Source organism: Alexandromys fortis, unplaced genomic scaffold (assembly GCF_014885135.2).
Source record: "Alexandromys fortis isolate MF-2015 unplaced genomic scaffold, M_Fortis_MF-2015_v1.1 scaffold_206, whole genome shotgun sequence".
Taxonomy (NCBI): Eukaryota; Metazoa; Chordata; class Mammalia; order Rodentia; family Cricetidae; genus Alexandromys; species Alexandromys fortis.
In genome coordinates this window covers 650,842-662,033 of record NW_026068097.1, presented here as the reverse complement: position 1 = coordinate 662,033, position 11,192 = coordinate 650,842, and the positions used below count along the sequence as shown (strand labels likewise).

Below are 11,192 nucleotides of genomic sequence, written 5' to 3'. Positions count from 1 at the left end.
CTCCATTTTCTTTCTTGTACTAATCCATCCCGAGATTAAGGGGTTTGCTTCACAGCATTCATTAACTGGCCAACCCCTGTATACTTACGCTAGTTTCCATATCTGTCCATTTGTTCTCCTGGGGGAGAAAATAGAAACTAGTGGCTATCACATACATTCATACCTACATACATGTATATGTGTGTATGTATAGATGGTTCTTGAATATGTATTTTTACGTACAAACACGTGAGTGAATAATGACAAAGGACACTTTCTGCGAAAAGTGTTTTTAAAATATCTTTTGATTTCAGTGCAAAAAAGACCTCCTGGCACCTTTTGAAACAGAGAGCAAGCTTAAAACAAACAAAAATAAGCTGGAATAAGCTAACTGCATTCAATGCCTTGTCAGTGGTGGTCTAGTCAGTATACGCCCCTCTGCTACTGGCCTCTGAGGAAGGGAAGCACTCACAAGAGTCCCTCCTTTAGCAAAATCAAAGCTGTGCAAACCCCCTTTCCCTCTAAAGAAACCCTGTGTGAAGGGGGACCATTCCCACACAAGGCTGTAAAGGACAAGGTCGGTTTAAGGGTCACTCATCTGTAGCGTTGAATAATCTCAGCTGTCAAAATACACCAAGGTCATACTTGCTTCTTGTCATTTCTTTAAGCATTCCGTGGCCAAACATGTGGCCTGGCAGTATGGTTTTGGATGTAACATTTCCCACTCAGTATGTGACTTGGTGGACAATGATTGACAGTGCCCACTAAGAATCCACACTGAAAACAATCTTGGACATGATTACAAAAGAATATAAGCCTACTTTGAGCAGTAAAGACCTTTTCCTTTGTCCCTAAATAGCAAATTCTTTCTAATATCTTTAGAGAAGTTGTTATGCCTCTTGCATTCTTCCATAATTAGAATATTTCCCCTATATTCTGCATTCCATCTTGGAATGTCTTTTTCAAAATTTAATGCAAGAAGTTTCATATGAAAGATCCCTATATCGTCCCCTTAAACAGAAAGGAAGAAGTTCAACCTTTGTGTTGTAACTTTTGTGGCTTTTGAAAAGTGTTTACTATGTCTGCATCATTAAACCATCGTAACAAAGCTTCACTGTTTTAATAAGTCTCCTAGGATTAACCAGTTTTCACTTTTCTAAGATTTCCCAATAATTCTTCCCTTACCAAAATTCTATGTGAGTAGAGGCATACATAGTCCAAAAATTCTCAATCAACTACATTAACAGAATAATATGTATTTAAGCATCACTTATATCTTGGCATGTCTTTTGTTAATTAATTTATTTATTTATTAAAGATTTCTGTCTCTTCCCCGCCACCGCCTCCCATTTCCATCCCCCTCCCCCAATCAAGTCCCCCTCCCTCATCAGCCCAAAGAGCATCAGGGTTCCCTGCTTCCCTGCCCTTTGGGAAGTCCAAGGACCACCCACCTCCATCCAGGTCTAGTAAGGTGAGCATCCAAACTGCCTAGGCTCCCACAAAGCCAGTACATGCAGTAGGATCTTACAGATGCATAGACTGAGTGGATTCTGTCCCAAACTAATTGGCATTAACTGTGTTTGTACTTGTTCACCATTTTCTATTTTAGAGAGGCAGTTTTCCATGTAATACCTCCCTTACATTAAAAAAGTCATCAATTTTCATCTTATTCAGTCTTTTCCCTTGTAATTATGGGAGGGAAATACCTCATATTAAATAAAATTCAAAGTTTATTTCAGTTTTTAAAATCAGAGATGTGCAAAAATAAAATAACAAAAACCTGTGCAGTCACTATCAGGCTTTTATTTTGAAAATATTCTCATAACCATGGTATATCTTAATTTGAGGGAATGAAACTTAAGTCTCAGGACAGTCAAGGGTCTACTAAAAATGTTTAGATATGCTCCGGCGAAGACCCAATATGCTCATGGAAAGTGAAGTTATAGTCTCAGTTGGGCATTTGGATTTTCGTATTCTTTTTCTTACTAAGGTATGGCTCAAAACCAGACCCTCATACAGGCTAAGGGAATGTTCTACTACAGGGCTGCATCACCATCCTCAGCTAATTTCTATTCTTTTTCTATTAAAAAATATGTAATGCATTTGTCACTTTTTCTTTCTTCTTACATCTACTTTAGTTTTATTTAACAAGATTTGCCAGAAGTATGACTTACTTTTTGAAGACTACCTTGAGCCTGATTTGATTTTAGCATTACCGTTTTGTTGCTTCCTCATTATCTCTTTCATCAGGTTCTGACTTAGTTTGATTATTCCTTGTTGTCTAGATTTCGTTGATAAATATTTTGCTCTTCTTCTAGTTTTTATATAATTCCTCACAAATGCATTTAAAAATATGCATTTTTCGCCAGAAGGTGTTGGTGAACGCCTTTAATCCAGCACTTGGGAGGCAGAGACAGGCAGATCTCTGGGAGTTTGAGGTCAGCCTGGTCTACAGAGCTAGTTTCAGGACAGGAACCAAAAAGCTACAGAGAACCCTGTCTTGAAAAACCAAATATATACATTTTCTCTGAATATTGTGATTCACTTGAATTCTGGATAAATATACATGAAGGTCTTATTGCCTTCATACTCACATATTCAAATATTTGAACTTTCACTTTTTCTACTCATAGGCACATAGAACTATTTTTCAGTTAGTTAACTTGTATGATTGTATGTATTATGTATGTATATATGTATTTATGCATCTAGCTAGCTAGGAACTATCTTTATCACCATAATTCAAGTGTTGCTTTTCTCAGTCTGTCACTTGTTTATTTTTGAAGCCCATTAAAGAATAAGATTACAGCTAATATTATTTGTGTTTAGAAAAATTGAAGAATATTCATTTATTTATTATATGATTAATTTTGGAAAATCTCATTGTATTCTCTATTTTTGTATGTTTATTCATTTTGTCCATTGATAATATCCTACATGTATATACTGCATTGCTATTATTCACACTCGTCATTCGCCTCTAACCCTACAAATTCCTTACTTATGTTCATGTTTATTTTGTGTGTGTAGTTTTGTTTTCCACCAAGTTTAACCAAAGTTATTGTGTGTCCATGTGTTTGGAACCATTCAGGGGTGCCGAATGGACTCACCAGTGTAGACACAACTGAAAGCAATCATGTACATGTGTGTAGTTTGGGCAAATGCTTTTGTGTATTTATAATTCTTTTTCATCTAACTCTGTGTCTATTATCAATAATGGCATTAATCTATGTGACTCAGGTTTAGAAACAGTTTTCTATATTTGGTCAGTCTAGCACCCATGACTCAGTTGTTTTGCTACTCCACTATTCCTTGAATGCTATCTAGGCACATTCATTTGAGCTAAAACTCAAAAATATCTTTGTACCAGATGTTGAAAATGAAAAAAGTATGTCCAATACAAATACTTTTATTTTGTTGATGCAGGCATACTTTGTACATATTATTGTTACTTATATTCTGTTCAGAGGAATTTGGTCACAGAGCTTCATGTAAGTAAGTGAATGCTTGAAATAGGGACTCTCTAGCTGAATATCCAAGAGGAGGAGCCTGTCACAGTATGCATGAATGTTTTACAAACACACTCATTAATTAATTAAAGTTTATTATTTACTACTAGTGGCTATCACATATATACATACCTACATACATGTATATGTGTGTATGTATATATGGTTCTTAAATATGTATTTTTACGTAAAAATCACTCAACATTAAATCCATCCATTTGAATTATATAATTCTATTTTTTAACATACCCACAAATTTGTGCAATTATCAGCCTAAGTAATTTTAGAAAATTTCTATCATATTCAAACAATGTCTTACACTTTAGTTATTATCCTTTGACCTATCAAATCCCTGCCAGACGTAGAAGATCATTAATGTACATTTTTCTCTCTTAATTTGCCTACTCTGAACATTTTGCCTAAGTGGTATAATCACATTTGATTTTCTGCAATAGGGTTCTTTCACAAAGCATAACATTTCTAAGGTTCACTTCTGCTCTGGAGCACATCAGTATGATGTTACTATTTCTAGCTGACTAATGCTCTAGTTGCATCCTATTCTCCTTTATTTGTCAGAATCTCCTTTGAATTTCTGGTAACATAATTATAGCAATAGAATAATTTGTCTTTTTAATATTTATATTTATATTTTTACTTCAATGTGGGAGGTACATATGGGTATGAGGTGTATGGGTGTATGGTTTATGAATGCCTGTGCGTGCAGAGAGGCCAGAGCAGGTCATCGAACAGCCTCCTGTATCATGTTCCACCTATTTACTTTGAGACAGGGTCTCTTGTTGAACCTGGACCCCAAGTTTTTCAGCTAAGCTAGCAGCCATTATGTCCCACTGATCTTCCTGTCAACATTAGATACCGCCTTCGTTCTGGACTTGCAAGCGTCTATAGAATAAAGACGAGTTTGTATGCACATGGATGCTGGGATCTGAACTCTAGTCAACAAGGACTCTTAAATCAGTGTGTCTCTAGCCCCATAAAACATCACTTCTATATAGTTTATTCTCATTTTCCTTATTTACCACATTTAAGTCTTCAGATTTGTTTCTGAGAATCCAAATTAGCATCTGTTATTCTCTTAACCCAGTATAGCACTACTTTCTCCATGTTGCAGACTCAACAAAATAATTAGATGCATACTGTTTTATCCAATTATTTCCAAATTATTTAAGAGACTGTACAGGAATAAATTCATTATTATTAACTTTTACAATTATCTAATTATTTTGTTCCTACTTTAAATTTTGGCATGGGTTTGAATTATTGTTTGGGATCACTTGCTTCCATTCTTAAAACTTCCCTTAATATTTTTGAAAGATAGTATGTTAGTAGTAATGAAGTCAATCTATCTGTACACAAGAATAATACTATTACTTTTTTCACTGAAGCCAGGCAGTGGTGGCACATGCCTTTAACCCTAGCACTCAAGAGGCAGAGGCAGGAGGATCTCTGTGAGTCTGAGGCCAACCTGTCTACAAGATCTAGTTCTAGGTCAGGCTCCAAAGCTACAGAGAAACCCTGTCTCAAAAAAAAAAAAAGAAAAAAATTCACTTGATTTTTGACAGAAACCTTTCATGAATATATGATTCTTAGTTGATCATTTCATTCTTTAAGTATTTATAATACATTATATGACTGTCATATGCCTATATTATTTCTGTTATAATATCACTTAATATTTTTAATTTTGTAAATGAAAGATCATTTTCATCTAGCTTTTAAGATTTTCTCATTTTCTTTGCCTATCAGATTTTTTTACTATGATATGTGTATTACACATTTCATTATAACTCTCCTATTTGGAGTTCATGGAGTTTCTGAGGTATCTAAATCAAAATTGTCATCAATAGGGAATGTTTATAGATAATTGAACATTTTCTTTCTTTTCATCTCTCTTCCCTATATTTAGTATTCTAATTATGTTTATTCCGATGTGCCTTATCATAGTTCAACATTCTCCAAGGCTCTAGTCATTTATTTTCTTTGTTTCCCAAACAGCATAATATCCACTAGTCCTCTTTTCAGTTTGCTAATGCATTTGGATTTTTTTGACGTTTGAATATTTCAGACAATATATTCGATCATATTGTCTCTTCCCCAAATCCTCTCAAATTTTCTCCTTCTCCCTAATCACCAAATTTTGTGTCCCCATTTTTTAAAATTCCTGTTAAGTCCACTTTCTGCCACATATATGCTACTGGGTGTGTGAGTATGCAGAGAAGCAAGGTCAGCCTACCAGCCCAAGCTACTTAAAAAATAACTCTCTCTCTCCGAGAAGCTAGAGATACTTTTTTTTGTATTGCTGATACATTTTTCTATCATTTGAAATATGTTGTTGAGAATCCCTAGTATAATTCTCATTTGACTTTGTTTTTCAACTGTAGAATTTCTATATGGCTCATCATATTAAAACTTTTTTTTTTTCGAGACAGGGTTTCTCTGTAGTTTTGGAGCCTGTCCTGGAACTAGCTCTTGTAGACCAGGCTGGTCTCGAACTCACAGAAATCCGCCTGCCTCTGCCTCCCGAGTGCTGGGATTAAAGGCGTGCACCACCACCGCCCGGCTATATTAAAACTTTTGTATTTTTATTAAAAACTTGTTTGACAAGATATTTTGTATCTTCTTTTACAATAAAGAATAGAGGCACATTTAGTTTGCATTCTGGTTATTGTGGTTGATAGGCTTTAGAGCTGGGCGCAATTATTCTTTTACTCCCTTGGCATCTTATGTATTACCTTCTGGTACTATGAAAGGTAGTTCTCAGGGAGAAGATTTAGGACCAGTATCAGAAATCTCTGATTTTACACCTTGCTTCTCCCATTGTCTTGCCAGGAGCTACTTTAAGAATCAGGTGCCTTTTTCTTAGAGGAAGAGAAAATACAGAGTGTCAATATATATCAGATCTGTTTGGAAAGGGACTCTGCCTTATGAACTTAGATAAAGATCATCTATCCTCAATATTCCAGTGTCTTATGACCAGGAGAGAGTGTGTATCCTAAGTGTGGGCTGAGGGGAGAAGAGAACTTCCACTCCCCTGCAACCGAGCCTCTGTAATAACTATCGTTGATTAAAATGAGACCTTCTGATGTTCTGGCATTTTGGAGGAGATACCATAGCTTTCAACAGGGAACTCAATATGCACCCTGGATGCACCCACCTGGAATGGAGTTAGGAGGTAAAGAAATGATAGGATGTAGACGACAGTTAAAATGTGCCAGTCTTTAACACTTGTAGCCAAACACCAGTAAAAGTTTGCATATTTTCTCTGTTTTCTATATGTCTATAGGGCCATTTTTGGAGATCATTTTTAAAGTATTTTGACCTCTTTCTCTAGGACGCTTGTCATGTTGTCAGTGAAAGAATTACAACTAGTTTATTGTCATTTGTGACTTAGTTTTAATTTTAATATTTATCTTATTTTCCATGCCATGTCTTCCTATATATTTATTATGATCTGAATATCTACCAAATTCACTTGTGGAAGCATGTCAAATATGATAATAATGATAATAATAAGTGAAGCCTTGCCTTTGAAAGGTGATTTGCCACTTAATCTGCTAAACAAATAACATTATATATCTCTCCAATACTAGAACCCACTGTTCTACTATTCACTCCATTCTATAGTTTATTTTCCAAAGCTTGTAGAAAATATGCTTAAACTTATGATCTCCTATATAAAAAGAATATTTTATAAAATGTAGCTTATCCATCAGAGACATTTACTAAACTTTTTTTTATTTCTGTCTTTCCCACCTTATCTGCATATTGATATCCACTTGTCCTTTATTTCAAACTATTGTTTTCAACAATGGGATATTTTTATTTTATAAAACACTCCATAAAGATCTACTTTCACTATGACCCAAAAGTGTACATTCAAATTAAAATTCTCAGATCATAAACTGGGAGTTGAACTCAGAGTGTTTACTTTGCATGCTTAACGTTCTGAGGTTTGCCTTTGTTAAGACTTGTTTGGATTCCCAGCAGTAGACCATGCATTATTCCCTGAGAGAGGTGATTAAAGATTACTCCTTCTGTACATGGTTAACCTTTTACTCTGAGAGTGTGTTCCCTGCTATACTGTGTTGTAGGAAAATACTTGTTCATTCCCAGCTGCTCAGCCCCAAAATAACCATATAAAAACTGTATTAATTAAATCGCTGCTTGGACCATTAGCTCTAGCTTCTTATTGGCTAACCCTTACAACTTAATATAATCCATTTCTATTAATCTGTGTATCGTCATGAGGCTGTGGTTTACTGGCAAGGTTCAGGCATATCTATTTCAGGCAGCAGCTACATGGTGTTTTCTGACTCCGCCTTCTTTCTCCCAGCATTCAGTTTGCCTTTGTTGAGACATACATACACACTTTTTGTGGGTGCTTGAGGTTTGAACTCATATCCACATGTTGGCAGAACAAACACTTTTACCAGTATTGACCCTGTGAGTATGCGGTCTATGAAGAATTCTGCTGGGATTTTGATGGGCATTGCATTGAATCTGTAGATTGCTTTTGGGTTCTTTCTGCTGAGGTTGCTGCCTTGGGCCTGCAGTTTCTGGCTCGGGCCTGCTCTGATGGCAATCACTGCATCAGGCCTGTTCCAATGGATATCGCTGGCTAGAGCCTGCTTCCTCAGAGATGGCTGATTCATGTCCCATCTGACAGAGGTTTCTGGTTATGGCCTGCTCCCTCAGCGGTGGCTTCCTTGTACTTACTCCTGTGACATTTGCTGCCTCAGGCCTGTTAGAGCTTAGGTTGCTAGCTCAGTCCTGTTTGTGTAAATGTACCTGGCCTGGTTCTGCTCCTGTGGAGGTTCCTGGCTTGGGCTTGGTCCTGCAGAGCTCTCTGATTCGTGCCTAGCCCCTGGGAGGTCCCAGACTTGCCCCCAGAAAGTTTAATTTTTATATAGTGTTTTTCTATTACACAAATACTTTACTCTCTTCAATCAATTCACACTGACAGTAGTAATTAATAGTGTGACTAATCATTTATACATACATACATAAAGTAAATAAATACATGCATACTATTGCTGGAATTTTAGTTATTCAAACATATAGGAAAACTTTAGAAAATGTAATCACAGCATTAACAATGGTAATAATGAAATTCACTGTGTCTCAATACAGTACTGATGTGGGATTCCCTTTTGGACAGGTGTTGCTTTTATTGCTTAATGAATAAAGAAACTGCCTTGGCCTATGGTAGGGTAGAGTAAGCTCAGAACTTTAAACCTTTGAAGAAATAAATTGAAGAAGACACCAGTAAATGAAAAGATCTCCCATGCTCTTGGGTAGGTAAAATTAACATAGTAAAAATGGCAATCTTGGCCGGAGACACGCTGCAGGGCATCGCGCTCAAGTACGGAGTCACGATGGAACAGATTAAACGGGCCAATAAACTGTTTACCAATGACTGTATATTTCTGAAGAAGACTCTGAGCATCCCAATTCTATCAGAGAAGCCTTTGCTCTTTAATGGACTTAACTCCATTGATTCTCCAGAAAAGGAAACTGTTGACAGCAGCTTTTGTCATGAAGAGGAGCCTGTGGTGACTGGGGAAGAACTGCCCCCTCCCAGTCCTCAGGATCCAGATCCTGGGCCTGCGCAGCCTGAAGAAGTGTCTGACAGAGATTTCCTTCAGAGACTTGATTTGCAGATTAAGCTATCAACACAGGCAGCCAGAAAACTCAAAGAAGAGAGCAGGGATGAAGAAAGCCCCTATGCCGCTTCGCTCTATCATAGTTAGTGACTGGTGGACATCACTCTATCCCAGATCACAACATGCTGGACCCTAAAGAATCCACCGGCTGGGGTTTCCGAGGCAAATGCCGCCTCTGGACTCCCATAGCGCGCACCTTTGAGCCACAGTTAAGTAGAACAACCGCAGCTGCGCTGAAGTGATCGATCCCTCTGGCTTCCTGTAGTTAAGTCTTATTATGGCATGATAGCAAAACTGTATTCTAAAGCCTATCACTTTGGTAGACGGTGGTAGTTTTAGACTGGCTTTTGTAGCTACAAAGAACATCAGAGACTATTTATATATTTAAGCCAAAAGCAATGTTTATTTCCTGATGAGATCCTAAATGTATGGAAAACTTGGTGGCTGTAAAGTGATAATGCATTTGCTGTGTGTTTATAATTCAAGTGCTATAGTATATATTTCAATATCACATATTCTGTACTACTGTAAAGAACCAAATTTTGTCTGCTATTTTGTAAAAGTAAAATACAAATGTCTGGGTGAGAAAATAAACCATGTTTTCACATAGGAGCCTTCTTTTCTTTTTTCAAAATGGAGAAATAAAGTTGATTTTTGTTTTGTTTGTTTTTTGTTCAAAAAAATGGCAATCTTACCAAAAGCAATCTACAGATTCAATGCAATGCCCAGCAAAATCCCAGCAAAATTCTTCACAGACCTCAAAAGAACAATACTCAACTTCATATGGAAAAACAAAAAAACCCAGGATAGCCAAAATAATCCTGTACAATAAAGAAACTTCTGGAAGCATCACAATCCCTGACTTCAAACTCTACTACAGAGCTACAGTACTGAAAACAGCCTGGTATTGGTATAAAAACAGACAGGAGGACCAATGGACCCAAACTGAAGACACACACCTACGAACACCTTATTATTGACAAAGAGGCAAAAGATATAAGATGGAAAAAGAAATCATATTCAACAAATGGTGCTGGCATAACTGGATATCAACATGTAGAAGGATGAAAATACATTCATCTATATCACCATCCACAAAACTTAAGTCCAAATGGATCAAAGATCTCAACATAAAGCCAATCACACTGAACCCCAAAGAAAAGAAAGTGAGAAGTACACTTGAACACATTGGCACAGGAGACCACTTCCTAAATAGAACCCCAGTAGCATAGACACTGAGAGAAACAATTAATAAATAGGACCTCCTGAAACTGAAAAGCTTCTGTAAAGCAAAAGACATGGTCAACAAGACAAAACGACAGCCTACAGGATGGGAAAAGATCTTCACCAACCCAACATCAGACAGAGGTCTGATCTCTTAAATAAATATACAAAGAACTCAAGAAATTGGTCATCAAAAGAACAAATAATCTAATTAAAAAAAAAAACAGAATGCAGACCTAAACGGGAATGCTCAACAGAGGAATCTAAAATGCTCAACATCCTTAGTCATCAGATAAATGCAAATAAAAACAACTCTGAGATTTCATCTTACACCTGGCCAGAAACACTGATGACAATTTATGCTGGAGAAGTTGAGGGGCAAAGGGAACACTCCTGCATTGCTGGTGGGAATGCAAGCTGGTACAGTCCATTTGGATATCAGTATGGCAGTTTCTCAGAAAATTAGGAAACAACCTTTCTCAAGACCCAGCAATACCACTTTTGGGTTTATATCCAATGGATGCTCAACCTTGCCACGAGGACATGTGCTCAACTATGTTCATAGCATTATTTTTCGTAATAACCAGAACCTGGAAACAACATAAATGCCCCTCGACTGAAGAATGGATAAAGAAAATGTGGTGCATTTATACAATGGAGTACTACACAGCAAAAAAATACTTACATCTTGAAATTTGGAGGCAAATGGATGGATCTAGAAAATATGATATTGAGTGAGATGACCCAGATCCAGAAAGAAAAATATCATATATACTTGCTCATAAGCTGCTTTCAAAGA

At 36.7% G+C, this 11,192-nt stretch overlaps 1 protein-coding gene across 1 annotated transcript; it reads left to right on the top strand.

Moving 5' to 3' along the window:
- Positions 1-8,842: 8,842 nt before the first annotated feature.
- On the top strand, positions 8,843-9,642 carry LOC126489401 (lysM and putative peptidoglycan-binding domain-containing protein 2-like). Its single transcript, XM_050123648.1, has one exon. The coding sequence runs from the start codon at positions 8,882-8,884 to the stop codon at positions 9,254-9,256; it is 375 nt and encodes a 124-aa protein (XP_049979605.1). The 5' UTR covers positions 8,843-8,881; the 3' UTR covers positions 9,257-9,642.
- The last annotated feature ends 1,550 nt before the right edge of the window (positions 9,643-11,192 follow it).